Source organism: Anomalospiza imberbis, chromosome 11 (genome assembly GCF_031753505.1).
Source record: "Anomalospiza imberbis isolate Cuckoo-Finch-1a 21T00152 chromosome 11, ASM3175350v1, whole genome shotgun sequence".
Lineage (NCBI taxonomy): Eukaryota > Metazoa > Chordata > Aves > Passeriformes > Viduidae > Anomalospiza > Anomalospiza imberbis.
This window is the reverse complement of record NC_089691.1, coordinates 13968971-13985669: the sequence shown is the minus strand read 5'-3', so window position 1 is coordinate 13985669 and position 16699 is coordinate 13968971. Positions and strand designations below refer to the sequence as shown.

Genomic DNA, 16699 nt, shown 5'->3' with positions numbered 1-16699 from the left:
CCAGGCACGGTTGGGCTGGGCCGTGCCTGGCACAGGAGGCTGTGGGTGGTTCACAGGAGCTGGGCATGGCTCAGCTTTGCTGGGCACGGCTGGAATGGGCATCCAGGCACAATATCAGGCTGGTCTGTTGTGCTTTTCTATATCACACAGTATTGGCCCGGGGCTGTGCATGGTTTGGCTCACCAGCGCGTGGCTGCATGTGGCCAGGCTGGGCTGTACGTAGCTGTGGGGGTTCAGCTCCCACACACGTAGCTGTGCACAGTCTGGCTGTGCATGGGCTGGGCTCTGCATTCCCACAGCAGAGGCAGGCTGGGACCCCACCGGTGCAGAATAACACCTTTGGCACAGCACCTTAACCTGTCTCAGGGCACACACCATTGGGGGCCATTCCCAGGAGATGGCTGTGCCTGGTGGACGCAGCCTGGGGGCCTTGGGAAGACAGGATGGCTTCCCCAGAACTGCAGTTTCCCAGCAGCCCTGCCCTGCAGATTCCTCCCCTCCTGCTCCCAGTCTAAATTTAGCCTTGGGTGGGTGATTAACCCACTGTGTCCCGTGCCCAGCCTGACTCCCCATCTCGAACCACAGCTGGTGTTGGACTCAGCCGTGGCACAGCCATCCTCCTCCATTTAACCCAATGCAGCCTGACCTTCAGCTGCTCTCACAGGGCAGGGTGCAGAGGGGTCCAAGACCCCGCAGGCTTGGGATCAGGTCCTGATCCCTGTGTAGGGCCCAGAGCAGGGAGAGTGCAGCCAAAATAGCTACGCCCAAAATAGAGCAGCCAAGCAGGAGCCCAGATGGCTGGCAACTCACTTTGGATGGAAGGGCTGTAGGGGTCCCGGATGGGGATGGCAGGGTCCAGCACCCGATAGATGACCTGGAAGGGACAGCAAGGTGATGAGAGCAGTGCAGGGGATCCCCTGACTCTCCTGGGACACTACTAGGGCCTCACCTCCCCCTCAGTGGAGGGCTCGATGTCAGAGTAGCGGGACTCGCAGACGACATCATCAATGCGGCGTGGGGGCCCATGGGGGACGTGGGGAAAAGAAGCAGCGCAGTCGTAGGCGAAGTAGCGATACACTTTCCAGGTGTGCCCAAAGTCAGCTGAGCGCTCCACCAGCATGGCCGCGGGGCGGAAGGTCTGCGAGACACCCAGGTGGGACAGGAGCTAGCCCCACAGTCCCTGAGGGCGTGTTCCATCCTGTCCTGTCCCAGCCTGGATACCCACACACTGCGACCCACCTTGAAGGTCATGATGAGATGGGTGAAGTGGAACTCGGCCTCCAGGTCCAGCTGGATGCTGACGTGCTCCACACCTAGGGGTGACAAGTGTGACAAGTGGAAGCACCCACTCACAGGTCCCGGGGGCTCGTCCCCCCCACCCGGCAGTGGTCCAGGGGCGCGGCCATGGCCACAGGCTGAGTCACACTTCCTCAGTGTGGGAGGAAGGGAAGGAGAGCCCCCCGGGACAGGACAGGATGCTCCACCATCCCCACCCACTACTCACCGTTCTCTGACTGCCACCAGGCTTTCTTGGGGCGAGGGGCAAAGCTGGTGACCACATTCTCGATGGGGTGGCTGTTGGTGTTGGTGCGGGCATCGTAGGGCCGCCGAGAGTCGCAGATGAAGCACTTTTTCTCCTCCTGCGAGTTGGCAGGCTCAATGACGTATGTCCCCAACCCTGTCCCGTGCCGCTCATCCTCGTCCGGCCCCCCCAGGCCCCGTCCCACTCACCTGGAGGTGGCTGACGATGCAGTAGGGCTGTGGCCGGCGCAGCCCGCAGGTGGAGGTGGCACTTAGGCGGGCTGCTCGCCCCACCAGCAAGTCCCCGGTGGCCGGGTAGCAGCTACCGCGGGCACAGCCCTGGGGGGAGTCGGGGGCCAGGGCCGCCCCCAGCCCTGCGGAGCGGCGGGCGGCTGAGGGCGCTGCGGGGCAGGGGGGGCCGGGGCCGGGGCCGCGTTTCCCCCCGCCGCGCCCGGGGCCCCTTCCGCGACCGCCCGGAAACAGGACGGCGGGGCCGGGCCGGACCCCGGCGCCCACCGGCGCCGCTGCGGCGCGGGGCGCGGACTCACCGGCCAGCAGCGGCAGCAGCAGGAGGACGGCGGGGCTCCGCTTCGCCGGGCTCCGCATCGCGGGGCGCGACGGGACGGAAAGGGGCGCAAAGGGGGCGCTCGGCAGGTGCCTGCCGGTCCCGTCCCGTCCCGTCCTGACTTACCGGTTCCCCTTCTCGTTCCCGTTCCCAGTACCTTCCCCGTCCCCTTCCCGGTCCCTCCCGGCCCCTCCGAACTGGCGGCAGGCGCAGCGCTCGGGGCTGCGCGGAAAGCGCGGGGCGGATCCCGGCTGGAGCGGGGGAGCGGGCCGGCCGAGAGAGGCGGGAGGAGGCAGGAGCAGGCGAGGCAGAAGGCACCGGACACAGGCGGACACAGTTTAGGGCTTTATTTGCAGGCGCGCCCGCACTAAAGGCACCTGCAGAGCGGACGGGACTCCCGGGCTCGAGGACCTGCGGGGCGGCGGGGCAGGACCGGCCCCCGGTCCCGCCAGTGGTCCCTAGCAGGTGGCATAAGCGTTGGCCCTCTCCCGGATCTCCTGCAACAGGCCGGTGACCTGCTGCTCCAAAGCCTGCAGTCGTGTCACCTTTGCCGCCATTGTCCGTTCATTGGCCCCAAAGCGCTGCTCCAGGTCTGCGGGACGGGCAACATGGTCACAGTGCAGCCTCTCACCATGTCCCGTATCACCATCGGGACAGCCGGTGGGATGGGCCCAGGGGGACACAGGGAGATGTATGGGGAGGTGGCAGGAAATATACCCCACCATGTCCTTCCTCTCACCTTCCAGCTTCCTCTTGCTATTGCTGGCCTTATCCAGGAGGTCTTGGGCCTCTGCCATCAGCTGCGACACACGCTGCAGGGCCCCACCAGACACCCTGTCCAGCATGCCCACCCGATTCTTCAGCACCACATAACGCTGTGTTACCTGTGCCAGGTCCTGGTGGCACAAGGGCATGGTGAGACTGAGCACCTGCAGCACCCAGTACCTGCTTGGTGCCATGCATAACCAGGCAGGGACAGAGTTCACCTGGCTAAGCGTCCCCGAGGTGGTGGTGGCACGCTGTGCCCCATCCTTGGCTTGCTGGGCCATGTGGCGAGCATCCCGGCCATGCTCCTGCAGGGTGGTGATGCGCTGTGCCAGTTCCCGCAGCCGCCTCTGCACCTGCGACTCCTTCCTGTCCAGCACCTGCAGCCTGCGCTCCACCTGGCAGGTATGGACACCGGCTGCAGCAGGCACAGCAACCACCATGCCCATGGTGCCAGCTCCACTGCCCTGGCACCTGCCCAATGTCAGCCACATTTCCACAGCGCCAGCCTCCCTACCCATAATGTGCCCAAGGCATCAGTCTTGCTCTTCACAGCACTGGTCCCATTACTTCCAATGGTACCAGCTCCACTCCCCGAGCCCATGCTCCTCACCTCCCTGGCTCTGTTCTCAGCCACCTGGATGGCATCCCTGGCACTCTGCAGGGTGCTCCCTGCTGTCATCGCCTGTGTCCGCGCCACCTCCAGTGCCTGCTGTGTCCCCACCAGCTCATCTCTTATGCCTTCTGCTCGCTCCCTGCAGCAGCACAGGCAGCTCCAGCCCCTGCCACTGCACAAGGACTGACCCTATCCCCTGCCTGCCCCACCATGCCCCCACCACTTGCCTGGCCTCCTGTCCCTGTGCCAGCAGATCCCGTGCCACAGCCAGCCCCTCCGCGGTGCTGTTGAGAACTGCGTCCACCCCCTCTAGCTGGCTGATGCTCTCCCGCATCTCCCACAGCAGCTCCTGGATCTGTCCAGGGCTGCTGGGCAGGGAGATGTTCAGCACCTGCCGGGCCACCAGCTCGATGCTGCCTGGGTCAGCTCCCTCCTCTGCGGGGACAGGAGAACAGGGTGGGGTCAGGGTGGGCTCTCTGAGTCCTGTCATGCCCATGTGCCCACCCAGGGCCGTCACTACCTGCCAGGAAGGCCTTGATTCGGCGGATGAAGTCCCGGAGCTGGGCCGTCGCCTTCTCTGCACGGCTGCGGGCAGCCTGAGAGCGCCCCAGCGCCTCCTCTGCCCTGCTGCGTGCCCCCCGTGCCAGCTCCTGCACCTCCTGCATCTGAAGGGCACCTGGCTGAGCAGGGGGCATAGGGCAGCCCCGGGAGGGGGCATTCGGGGTGAGCAGGGGGTACAAGGGGACAAGATGTGAGCCTGCAAAGGAGCAAGCAAGGGGCGTGCAAGAGGACAGGAGCATCTCTGAATGGGTGTAAGAGACACATACAGAGCTAACAGGGGGCAGGGAAAGGGCAAAAACAGGACATAGAAGGGGGTCATGCAAAGTGGCATGGAAAGGGCACAAACAGAACATGCAAAGGGGACACAAGAGGACCCCAGAAAGTATCATGGAGCAACCACCCCTACCTTCTGTGCCACAACACCCAGCTGCCCTAATGCCACCTCCAGCTGCTGTGAGGCATTATGGGCACCGCTCAGGGCTCGAGCCGAGATAGGCAGTGCCCCTGCGCACCCAATGCCACCACAATGCCTTGTCCCCGCACTGTCTTGGCACAAGGCTCCTCCACAAGACGCATGCTTGCAGCTCCGGTCGCCGGGTGCCCCACAAATCTGTGATGATGCCAATGGTGGAAGTGGCAGCTCAACGCTACATGGCGGGTGATGCCCGCACCACTTCTGCCACTCCTGCTCTCACCTTCTCATTGATCCTGGCAATGTTGAGTCCCATCACCCGTTTTTGTGTCTCCCGCAAGGATTTCCGGGCTGCAGCTGTGCCACGGCGGAAAGTATCGCCCCGCTGCTGCAGTGCCTGCTCAGTTGCCCGCTGCGTCATCTGCGCCCTACTTAACTCGCCAGCTGTGCCATTGGCCACCACCTCCGCCTGCCGTGAGGCCTCCATCGATGCCAGGATGCTGTGGTAAGACTCTGCGGGTGCAGGTGTTAGGGTTTGGCCAGGATGGCTGCCACCAAACCCAAAACCTTGCTGGTTGCTCTTACCGCTGAATCCAGCTGCTGCCACAGTGCTGAGGAGGATTTGAAGGTGGGAGGTGGTTCGGTTGAGACCTCCCAGCTCACGGCTCAGCTCAGCCAGCTGGTCATGGTGCTGCATATCCGCTTGCGCCAGCTGGTCTAGATGTTGCTCCAACTCTTGGAGATGCTTCCAGAAGTTGTCCAGCTCCATCCTTTGGGTAGGGAGAATGGCTTCAAACTTTTGGGGGGAGTCAAGAGGGGGGTCCCTCCACCCCAGCCCTACATGCACACTTGCCTGGTGCCATCCAGCTGCCTGGGCAGTCCATCGAGGAGGGGACTACCAGGGCTGTCTCCTCCCAGCAGCTGTTCCACGTGCCCCAGAGCCTCCTCCAGCTCCCGCAGGCGACGGGGGCTGAGTGGGAGTGCAGATCCCCCCTCCCTCAGTGCCTGCACCTGTGCCCCAAGGCGCTGCAGCCCTTCCCGCAGGCTGCCCACGGCCAGGTCCCAGCGCCCAAAGCAAGGGTGGCAGGGCAAGCAGTGGGGGAAGGGCTCCTGGTAGCCCCGCTGGCAGCGGTCACAGCGCAGCCCCCCGAATCCCAGCCGGCACTGGCACTGCCCGTTGTCCTGCTCGCACTGTGGGCTCTCAGCACCCAGCGGCTCACACTCACAGGCTGCAGAGACAGTTGGCGGTGTGTCCCAGCCTTCCCATGGAGCCCCATGCCCCCCGACTGCTACCATGTCCCAGCATCCCACCATATTCCCCTGTGTCTCCAGAATCCAATCTATCACCAGCATCTTCTGTTGTCCCCACAGTTCCACCAAGTACTCTGGGTCCCCTGAGAACTGCATGTCCCCAGAGACATACCATGTCCTCAGTGTTCCACCATGTCCCCAGCATGCCACTGTTTCCCCAAGGTCCACCACACCCACAGTGTTCCACCACATTCCCAAGGTCTCCCGAGTCCCTTGTGTCCCCAGTGTCCCACTGTTCAGAGTTTCCCACCATGTCCCCAGGGCCCCCATTTCCCTAGAGTCTCACCATGCACCCAGAGTCCCCCCCATATCCCCCATCCCCAGAACCCCTGCTCCCCCAGTCACTGGGATGTACTCCCACCTCTGCACTCCTGCTCAGGGTCTCCCCAGTGGTGCTCCTGGCACTGGGAACAGACACGACCCCCGAAGCCAGGCCGGCACTGGCACTGCCCTGTCACCTGCAGCAACGGTGCCACGCTCACTGTGCAGCTCACTGGGCCCCAGGGGGGCAGTGGAGCTGTACCAGGGTGCCAGGGGACTCACTGTGTCACAGGCAGGGTGCAGGGCGTGTGTGGGGTGGCAGCCACAGGGCTCACAGCCCCTTGCCCCCCCCAGGCTCCAGAAGTGGGGTGCGCAGCGATCACAGCTCTTGCCCACGACGTTGGGGCGGCAGGCACAGGCTCCTGTGCCACGGTCACAATCACAGGTGCCATTGGTGCAGTGGGAGGCCAGTGTACCCCGTGGGTCACAGCCACAGCCTGCAGAAGGGTGGGTGGCCACGTGGGGCTCAGTCCATACCCGTTCCCCAGGCCGTGTGCTGCTGGACCCAGCACCCCGAATTTGCCTGACCCCAGTGCCCCCCAGTCTGACTAGCCTCAAACCCTTGCACAGCCCCAACACTTCTGATCCCAACACCCCCACCAACCCTGATCCCTGTCCCCTGCTCAGGCACAGCCCCAAGTCCCTCTAACAGCCCCAAATCTCTCCCGGCCCTGAACCCTAGCCCCACAACACCCCAAAATTCTCCCTGATCCAACCTCAATCATCCCACACCCAACCACAGCCCCACACCTCATCCCTGCCTTGAGCCCCTGCATCACTTCAACTCCCCCATCCCAAACCCCGTGCAGCCCCATCCCCGCAGACCCCCCTGCCCCGCTCACGCCGGCAGCTGCGCTGCAGGGCATTGCCGTAGTAGCCCGGCTGACACTGGGCACAGCGTGGCCCAGCGGTGTGGTACAGGCAGCGCAGGCACTGTCCTGTGTGGGGGTCACAGCCCTCTGGGTCGCTGGTGTCGATGTTGTTGTTGCACTGGCAGGGCCGACACTCCCCTCCTTCCATCTCCGGAGCCCCAAAGTAACCAGGGGAGCAGCGGTCACAGCGGGGCCCTGCAGAGAGTGGGGCTATAGGTGCTGGGGTCCTGCAGCCCCAATGCAAGGGGTCCCTGCTGCCCTGTGCCCGCTCTGGCCCTCACCCGCGTATCCAGGGGCGCAGAGGCAGATGATGTGGTGTGTCTCATCGTCCGCATGGCAGGTGCTCCCGTGGTAATGCCGTGTGCCAGGGTAGCCGGGGCAGGGGCAGGGCCGGCACTGCTGTCCCGAGCCCAGCACAGGGTTTCCATAGTAACCATCCTGGCACCTGAAAGGACGAGGGGGCACCCAATGGGTCCCTCCCATCCATCATATATCATCCCACCATCCCATCCCATTCCATCGAATCCCATACCATCATATCTCACCTGATCCTAACCAATTGTATCCATCCCATCCCATCCAATCCCATCCCACTACATCTATCCCATCCCCCACCATGCCATCCCATCCCATTTTATCTATCCCATCATATCTATGCAGCCCACCTCAACCCATCCCACCATTCTAACATATCCAATACCATCATATCTCACCCTGTCCTACTCCATTGTATCGGCCCCATTCTATGCCACACCACACCACACCACGCCACACTACACCACACCATGCCACACCATCCCCTCCTCTTGGACCTGGCTCACCTCTCACAATGCCGTCCGCTCGTGTGGTCACGGCAGCGCAGGCAGGTGCCCGTCCGGGCGTCGCACTCCTCAGCATGCCCATTGCACTGGCAGGGCCGGCAGGCAGGGAAGCCCCAGTGGCCGGGCTGGCACTGGTCACACTGCCGGCCCACGGTGCCAGGCTGGCACCGGCACTGCCCACTCACTTTGTCGCACAGCTGGGACACCGAGCCCTCAGGGGAGCAGGTGCAGGCTGCAGGGCAGCACAGCTCAGGTCAGGCACATAGGTGCAGGGACGCAGGGATGGACAGACAGACAGGCAGGGGACCAGCACCCAGAACATGCTCACTCCATGGGCTGTGGTACAGAAGGGCTCATGTGGACACATAGGCTCACAAGAACTTGGATGGACAGACAGATGAGAGAGTGCAGAGCAGCACAATGCTCACAGGGGGCTCATGTGGATGAATGCATGGATGGATGGATGGATGGATGGATGGATGGATGGATAACTGTGACTGAACTCATGGACTGCAAGACAGCAGGGCTGAGATGGACACATGCACAGACAGATGGACAGACAAGTGGACAGGGCAGTGAAGAGGGTGCTGATGGCTGGACAGACAGACAGGAAAGACAGCAATTCTTGGCAGACGAAAATCCCACTACTCACGGGTGCATCCCAGGGACCCAAAGCCGTAGCTGCCTGGGGCACAGTGGTCACAGCGTCGGCCAATGACATGGGGCTTGCACTCACACTGCCCGCCTTGTACCTGGCACTCGCTGCTGCGGGAGCCCTGTGGGTCGCACTGGCAGGCTGCGGGAGCAGAACCAGGATGGGGCCAGGGCTGCCTTGTCTGCACCTGCCCACACCCTGCCACTGCTCTCCTGCCCACCATGCTATGGGCATGGGCATATCCTGATCCACTGCCCCAGGCAGGGCTCCACCCCTGCCCACTCGTGGTCCCATCCCTGCAGGCTCCCCACTCACGCAGTGCCCCGCCGTGCATCAGGGCTGAGACGCTGCAGACCAGGCGGGCACAGGCCTGGGCCAGGGGATGAGGGGGGGGCATGCGAAACACCTCCAGGCACTGGTACCGCTCCAGCTCCTCCTGGCGTGCTGCTGCCTCTGCCCCGTGGAACCCTGGCAATTCTGACACTCGTGGCAGGAGCACCAACTGGGGGAAGGGAAGAGGAGATGGGGCTGGGGGGCATAGCCAGCCTCCACTGTGGGACCTACCACTAGGCTGGATCCATGTGCTCCAGGACAGTCACAGTGCTGCTGGGGTCAACTACCCCAGCTCCATCAACAGCCCCAGCTCCAGTGACATCCCCAACTCCATTGATATTCCCACATAAATTGCCATTCCCAGAAATTTCCTTATCCCCTTCCACGCTGACATCCTTAAGCCAACCCCAACTCTATCAAAATCCCCAGCCTCACTGATATCCCTTTCCCCTTCAACATCCATTTTCCCATTCCCATCCCCAACCTCATCTCACCCCATCTCCATCCCATCCTATCTCATCCCCATCCTGACCCTGAGTACATCCCCAGATGGGGGTCTCTTCCCACTCCAGCATCTGGTTCCCTGTCCCTGCCCATGAGCCCACCCCTGCCAAGCCTCAGGCACAAGGTGCAGTGGGACCCCCCTCACCGAGTCAATGAGGATGAAGGCACCAGGGTGGCGCTGGGTGACACCGGCCCGCTGAAGCCGCATGGTCACCTCATAAGGGGTGCTGGGCTCAAAGCAGAAGGGCCGGGACAGCAGCACGTACCTGTAGAGTTGGGTGTTGCATGGGCACAGCAGGGCCATGGAGACAGCAAAAGGATAGCAGCAGGACCCAACCACTTCCCTTGTTCGCAACCCCAGCCCATCCCATTGCACCTCTGGCTGTGGGGCAGACTCTCACGGTACATCTGCTCGGAGGGCAGCAGGTTCCCACAGCGAGAGCTGGTGGGCAGCACCCGGGAGCTGACACTGACCACGGCCTCCCAGTCCTCGGCCGACTGTGGTGACAGGCAAGGCAGTGTCAGGGCTGTGCTGTGCCATACACGCCGTGGCCATGGCTGTGGCCATGCTTACCTCGGGCTCATAGCGCAGCAGCAGCTCATAGTCCATGGGGTAGGGCACGTTGTCCACGTGGAAGGTCAGGCCAGCCCCGTCCCGCACCCGGGTGAACCCCAAGCCTGTCCACGTCACCATGCGTCCGGCACTGTCCCGCACCACTTCCTCCACCTCCAGCTGGGCAGGGAACCGGCACAGTTTGGCCCTGGCTCTACACCCAGCCACTTCTGCCCTGCAGTGCCTCACTGTACCCTCTCCTACCACTCCAGGGCTCACCTTGGGGGGCTGCTGGCGGCTGCGGCGCGAGGGGACAGGGGGCTGGGGAGCACGGAGGGGGCTGCGCTGATGCCGTGAGCGTCCCCTCCGCCCCGGCGGCTCCCTGGTGTCATACTCCAGGCAGTCCTGGGGCACTTCTACCCGAATGGCACCCTGCAGGGATGGGGTCAGGCGACGGTGGCCATGCACAAGGACAGACATGCACAAGGATAGCCATGCGCAGGGCGTGGTAACAGCCACATGCAGGACAGGGTGACAGCTATGCATAGGGCACAGCGACAGCTATGCATGGATCCCGTGGTTGCCCATGGACCTCTTGGTTACAGCCATGCACAAGCAAAGTGACCCCCAAGGAGACTCACCGGGAGCTGAGGGTGGCTGTGGCCATGGCCAGTGGCCTGCTCGGCCTCATAGGTGTAGTAGTCGAGGGGGGCACAGAAGAAGCCGGGTTGTACCTGGTCACACTGCCGCCCCATGATGTGGGGACGGCAGGGACATGCCCCATCGTCCATGGAACACCTGGGGGTGACCATCCTGTCCTTTTATCTGTCCTTCTGTCTGTCTGTGTCTTCATCCATCCCTACTTCCATCTCTGTCCCCATCCCTCCATCTCTGGGGATAGAGATCCCACTCCAACCCAGCCCCTATATTTCCCCAGCCTTGTCCCCATCCCTCCCTCCCCTGATGTGTGACTCCCAGCTCTGTGCCCATTCTCGTCCCCACCCCTGCCCCTCCAGGTGCTGTGCTGGGCCCTACCGGTTGTTGTACGCTCCCCCGAAGTCACAGGCGCAGGGCCGGCAGCCTCCCACGTCATAGCTCAGACCCCAGAACTCGGGCTGCAGTGAGGAGGGACATTTAGGGCAGCTGTGGGGCCAACCCAGCCCTGGGGGTTGCCATGGGGTTGGGGACAGTCAGTCCCACAGGCATGGTGTGGGGCAGGCTGGGGCACTCACCACACATTGGCTGCAGGAGCGCCCAGCCACAAAGCGTTTGCAGTAGCAGTCCCCACTGATGGGGTCACACGGGGAGCTGCCTGCCACCGTACCCCGTGGGTCACACCTGCATGCTGCCCCCACACATGCACGTGTGAGGGGGTGCCAGTGGGACTGCAGCCCACATACTTCATGGCCCTCCTTCCCCATGCCATATCCATCCATCTTCATCCCTTCCATCCCCATCCCTACATCACCATCCCTCCATCCCTTCTCATACAACTGTGCCACATCCCTCCATCCTACATCCTTCCATCTCCATCCCTCTATCCCAGATCTTTCCATCCTCCTCCCTCCATCACCATACCTCTACCTCCATCCCTCCATCTTCATCCATCCCGTCCCCATTCCTCCATCAACATCCCTTCATTCCCCATCCCTCCAATTTCATCCCTTCATCCCCCCATCCCTCCATCGTCCCCCCATTCCCATCCCTTCTCCCATGCCATCCCTGGCTCCCAGCTCACGCTGACAGCCCTGTGGGTCGCCATGGCTGAGGCCATAGGCGCCGTGCCGGCAGCGGTCACAGCGGGGACCGGCCACGTTCTCCTTGCAGCGGCACTGCCCCGCAATCATGCCCAGCGCCACGTCCGTGTGCCCATCGCAGGCACCTCCATCCAGCGAGCCTGCTGGGTCACAATCACACGCTGCCAAGAGACAGGATCATCAGGAGTTCTGGCTGCTGGCACTAGGAGCTGTGAGACTGGGGCAGTTGGCACCAGGAGCCATAGGGCTGGGACAAGCTGTGGGGCTGGGGTCCCAGGACACTCACGGGCACAGGCAGTGGGGGATCGGATGTCGGAGCGAGGGTGCCGGTAGTAGAAGGGCTTGCAGAGGTGACAGCGACGGCCCATGGTGTTGTGCTGGCAGCCATCACACACAGCTCCACTGGTGTTCCCCGTGGCCAGGAACACGGCCATGTCAAAGTGGCACCGCCGTGAGTGCTCGTTGCAGTCACAGCCTGCAGGGACAGCACCACGGCATGGCATGTGGCACCACAGCCCACACCTGGCAGGCAGCACCCCAAGTGCCAAACCTCCCCTGCCTGGATTTCCCTTACTCTGATATGCAACACCACAACTGCAAATCTCCCCAGAGTACATCCTGCAGCACCCCAAAACCCTTGGCACAGCACATCCTGACAGCCCTGGCACTCACGGCGACAGGCGTTGGTGCTGGAGCCCTTGGCCGGTTGCCAGGGCAGGTCGTGGTAGAAATCCTCGCAGCGCTCGCAGTTCAGCCCCTGCGTGTGGTGCTCACAGACACAGCGCCCGTGGATCTGGGGGGGAGCACCCAGCTCAGTGTGGCTGCCAGGTCCCATGGGGCAGCATGCCGTGCTGGTGGGTGCATGCGCCTCACCATGCCGGGGACAGAGGGTGTCGGGGCACCCGCTGCTGGGGCACAGTGGGCAGCGTGGCCATGGCAGAAGCAGCTCCCGCGCAGCACCAGTTCATCCACAGCATAGTAGTACTTGTGCAGCACCTCCCGCCGTGAGTCCAGCAGGTTGTCCCCCAGCGTGTGCAGCTTGGTGAGGTTCACCCGCAGGTTGGTGACACGAAGCAGGTCTGGGGGAGTGTCACTGTTAGCACCTGCCCTGACACCAGCCAGCCCTGCATCCCCCACACACCCGGCAACATACCCTGGATGTCTGGGCTGTAGGGATCTGCTACAGGGATGGAGGGGTCCAGCACCTTGAAGATGACCTGTGAGAGGAAGGAATGGGTGATCCCACTCTACCCAGACCCCTGGTCCTGCTCGGCACCACCCTATCCCCACGCACCTCCCCATGGCTGGACGGCTCGATCTCAGAGTAGCGCTGGTCACACAGCACCTCATCCACAAGCCCCAGGGGCTGGTTGGGGATTCCAGGGAAGAGCTTGGAGCAGTTGTAGGCAAAGTAGCGGTAAACCTTCCAGGTGCGCCCAAAGTCGGCTGAGCGCTCCACCAGCATGGCCGCGGGGCGGAAGGTCTGCAGGACATCCAGATGGGATGGGGGCCAGACCCACAGCCCCTCCAGATCCATCCCGTCCCATACCATTCCATCCCATCCCATCCCATCCCATCCCATCCCATCCCATCCCATCCCATCCCATCCCATCCCATCCCATCCCAGGCATCCGTGTGCCAGAACCCACTTTAAACTTCATGATGAGGTGGGTGAAGTGGAACTCGCCCTCCAGGTCCAGGCGGATGCTGACATGCTCCACACCTGGGAGACAGAGAGAGACAGAGATGGCTGAGGCTGGGAATGACCCCCATGGCCATGCAGCCCCACAGCACATGCATATGGGTCAACCCCACTGCCACCCTGACCTCACCATTCTCGGACTGCCACCAGGTCCGTTGGTCATGGGGGCTGCTCAGGTAAATGACATTCTCGATGCGGTGGCTCTCAGGCAGGGACGGGTCACGTGAGTCACAGGTGAAACATTTCTCCGAGTCCTGTGCCAGGGAGTGCCACCATCAGGGATGGGTGACTGGAAGCTGCACCAGTGCCTGGCTCTGTGGGTCTATGCCGCAGCTGTTCTGGGGCTGGGTGGGCTCACCTGGAGGTGGCTGACAATGCAGTACTCCTGGGGCCCGTCCAGCCCACAGGTGGAGGTGGCACTCAGGCGGGTGGCTCGCCCCACCAGCAGGTTCCCAGTGGCTGGGTAGCAGCTGCCGCGGGCGCAGCCATGGCTCAGGTCAGGCTCCTGCCAGCCTCCTGCCACCAGTCCCCCGACTGCAGAGAGCATGAGGGCACAGGCTGGGGGCTGTGCTGGGGTGCCTGGGCACCCCCTGCTCCCCCATGCGCCCACCCCACCACCAGCCATCCCATCCCTGCATCCCGACCCACTGATGCAGCATGAAGCTCCATGATCCGGAAAGGTGCTGGTAGCAGCGCCGCAGCCTCGTGACCAGGGCCAGTGAGCAGGGTGAGTGGGGGGCTGGGCTGCCCGTGCTCCTGGGGGCCCGGACAGCCCCAGGGTGCTGAGAAGTGCCGCAGGGAGTCAGGAGCCAGGTCAGGCGCTTGCTAATCCCGACAGGGCTTAGTGCAGCCTGGATTCCCCGCTGGATTTTGTGGCAGTCAGGCTGTGGGCGCTGCCAGGCAGGGAGCATCACCAATGCCACCACCTCTGCTGCCCAGCACCCTCCACCCAGACTGGGGTCCCTGAACCACCACAGCTTCCAGCACTGTGGGTATGCAGGGTGCCCCCACGGCCAATGCTTACCCAGGAGGAAAGCAAGCACCAAGAGGTCCATGGGCAACCACGGGATCTGCCTGGTGGAACATGGAGATAGCACTGCGATAGGGCACAGGGTATGGCGTGCGGTGCAGGGCAGCTGGTGCCTGTCCTCTCCTGGCTCTAGCACGTCTGTGCAGTCCAGGATGCACCCCCCCCCCACACTGGCATGATGGTACTTTCCGGGGACAACACGAGCAGTCAGGGTCATTTGGGGCAGTTGAGTCTGAAAGTCCTCCGGGATGACATGCAGTGTCCACCTGAGCAGCTCTGGGGGACTGTCACACACACATCCAGGCACACAGCCATGCTATGCCCCACCAGAGCTGGCACGAACTGTGCCATGCCCCATCCTGCCTGGCTCAGAATGGGTCTATCCTTTTGAGAGTCACCAGTGTGTGTCCCTGGGGGGTACCAGCACCGGGCCAGGGCCAGCTTGGGAGGGGAGCCAGGAACGCTGGAGCCGGCTGGGCAAGGGCGTCCCTGACTCTGGCCAGGGTCCCACTGTTAAATTTAGGTTGGAGCTGTCTTTTGTGTTTCCTTCTCTCCCGGTACTTCCCGCTCCCAGCCTCACAAGTGCTGGATCAAAGCCTGGTCTCGGCTCTGCCCAAACACATCTCTCCTATCCCCCGCACGGAGCCAGCCCAGGGCAAGGGGGCTCGGGGCAGCGGGGGAAGCCGCGACTCCGTTCTGGCACCCGCCCCGCTCAAAGCCATGCCAGGGCGATAGACAAGGTGGTGCAGAGCCACGTGCTGGCACGAGGGTCCCCGAGCCCCGCGAACCCCCTGTACCTGGCGTCCTGCGGCGTCCGGCGGGACCAAGGCCAGGGGCGAGGGCGGCGTGGGACCCGCGGCCCCTGGGCTGGGCGCGCAGAAATGAGCTGGGGCAAGGGCAGCGATGGGATGGCGGCTGGTGGCCCCCCTTCCCCGTGTACGATTCTTATTCAAATGGGCTGCCCGCTGAAAGGGACGGCGGTCTCCAGGCTACGGGAATGTCACTGCCGATTCCTTCTGCCTGGAGGCCCCCGCCGCCCGCCCGCCTGCGGAGGCCAGGCCGGCCGGGCGTCGGCAGCCCGGGCACGCCCCGGCCCCCAGGCGCACGGTGGGCCCCGCCAGCGAACAAAAGGGCGCCTCGTGGGCTGGCGAGGCACAGGCACCGCGTTCCCTGGGCTCCCGGCACGGCGCGGCAGGAACGTGCCTGCCGCCACTGGCAGTGAGGCGTGGGGGGCAGCATGGCGGGGCGGGTGCCTGATGCTCCAGGAACCGGCGGGTGCAGCTACACAGGGGTCACAGGGGTCGTTGCCTCAGGAGGGGATGGCCCATAGCGAAGGCACCTGCACGGCTGTGCTGTAGGGTGGAGCCGTGCAGGGCATCGGCTCTACCATGAACTCACCCGGGCACGGCGACGATGCTGCCGGATGGGAACGTCCCTCCCAAGGTACCTGTCCCTCCCCACTGCTACAGCTCCCTGGGCAAAGTCCGGCACACGTCAGCCACAGGAAACGCATGGCAGGGGTGGGGGTACCCAACTTGTCACTGCCAAAGGTCCCCACAGCTCCTTCCTTGTGTGCTGCCTCATGCCAATTGCCAGCTCCCAGCCCGTGCCATGGGGCTGTGCCGTGTGCCAAGGGCTGTGCCATGCCCCAGAGCTGTGCCGTGCCCAGGGTCTCCCCTACGGCGCACCGGCTCCTACCTGTGCCCGTGGGAGCCTGGGGTGCTGGGCAGGTGGCCGGTGGCCCGGTTGGGCTGCGGAGTCGGAGGCCCGCTGGGCTCGGGCTGGGCTCAGCTGCTGTTCCTGGAGGAGGGCGGCCGGTGCCTGTCTCCTCCTCCGGCAGCCGTGCCAGGCGAGGGGAGGGACCTGCCCGCGCCGAGCTTTAGCCAAGGTGAGGCAGAGGAAGGTACACGCTGGCGGTGGCCCACGTGTGACACAGCAGTGTCCCGTACCTAGGCTGGCCGGGAGAAGGCACAGCATTCCCACAGGGCTGCTGTGCCCGGTTGTGCAGCACGTGGGGCTGCTGAGACAGGCAGCCTGGCTGGGACTCGCCCCGCACTGCACGGGCCCGTCTGTGCCTCTTCAGGACACATCTCTAGCAGCAGTACCAGAAGCCCTGCACTACCCCGGTAGTCATGCCAGATGGATCCTGTTGACACCCAGCGCTGGCACTGCGGGCACCGCCATGCCCCACTCACCCTGTGCTGGTCGGTGCTGTCTGGGATCCTCTGGACTGGCCGGGCTGGGTGCTGAGCCGGCAGCCCCGGAGCCCTGCAGGGAGCACGGCTGTGCACTAGGGCCGGGTTCCACAGAGACCTTGTTGTCACGCAGGGATAGTGCCTTTTATTAGCCAAGGCCGAGGGCAAAGGAAGGAAGAGGAGCCATGTGCTCTCCACGCCAAGG

General features: G+C 63.7%; 2 protein-coding genes across 2 annotated transcripts in view; both read right to left on the bottom strand.

Moving 5' to 3' along the window:
- LAMB2 (laminin subunit beta 2) overlaps positions 1 to 2271 on the bottom strand; it is a 31630-nt gene extending 29359 nt beyond the window's left edge. Inside the window, exons 1-6 of the mRNA XM_068202037.1 lie at positions 2070 to 2271; positions 1732 to 1895; positions 1505 to 1640; positions 1240 to 1313; positions 950 to 1138; positions 811 to 874 (exon numbers count right to left, since the gene is read on the bottom strand). Of these exons, the coding sequence (XP_068058138.1) occupies positions 811 to 874; positions 950 to 1138; positions 1240 to 1313; positions 1505 to 1640; positions 1732 to 1895; positions 2070 to 2127 (685 nt within the window). The 5' untranslated portion in view covers positions 2128 to 2271. The remainder of the gene's footprint in view (positions 1 to 810; positions 875 to 949; positions 1139 to 1239; positions 1314 to 1504; positions 1641 to 1731; positions 1896 to 2069) is intronic.
- Positions 2272 to 2418: 147 nt separating this feature from the next.
- LOC137480767 (laminin subunit beta-2-like) lies at positions 2419 to 16479 on the bottom strand. The gene is given in 36 exon segments (XM_068202036.1): positions 2419 to 2678; positions 2826 to 2982; positions 3073 to 3249; positions 3465 to 3602; positions 3691 to 3902; positions 3988 to 4132; positions 4435 to 4638; positions 4724 to 4953; positions 5026 to 5210; positions 5294 to 5669; positions 6113 to 6209; positions 6295 to 6509; positions 6915 to 7139; positions 7226 to 7389; positions 7766 to 7997; positions 8418 to 8561; positions 8736 to 8922; positions 9403 to 9523; positions 9634 to 9755; positions 9832 to 9990; positions 10090 to 10242; positions 10452 to 10608; positions 10846 to 10925; positions 11043 to 11155; positions 11549 to 11728; positions 11854 to 12042; positions 12240 to 12360; positions 12441 to 12646; positions 12721 to 12784; positions 12862 to 13050; positions 13217 to 13290; positions 13400 to 13523; positions 13628 to 13803; positions 14294 to 14343; positions 15998 to 16081; positions 16083 to 16479. Coding segments are annotated over 36 exon segments (5778 nt in total). The 5' UTR covers positions 16277 to 16479; the 3' UTR covers positions 2419 to 2544.
- Between the last annotated feature and the right edge of the window lie 220 nt (positions 16480 to 16699).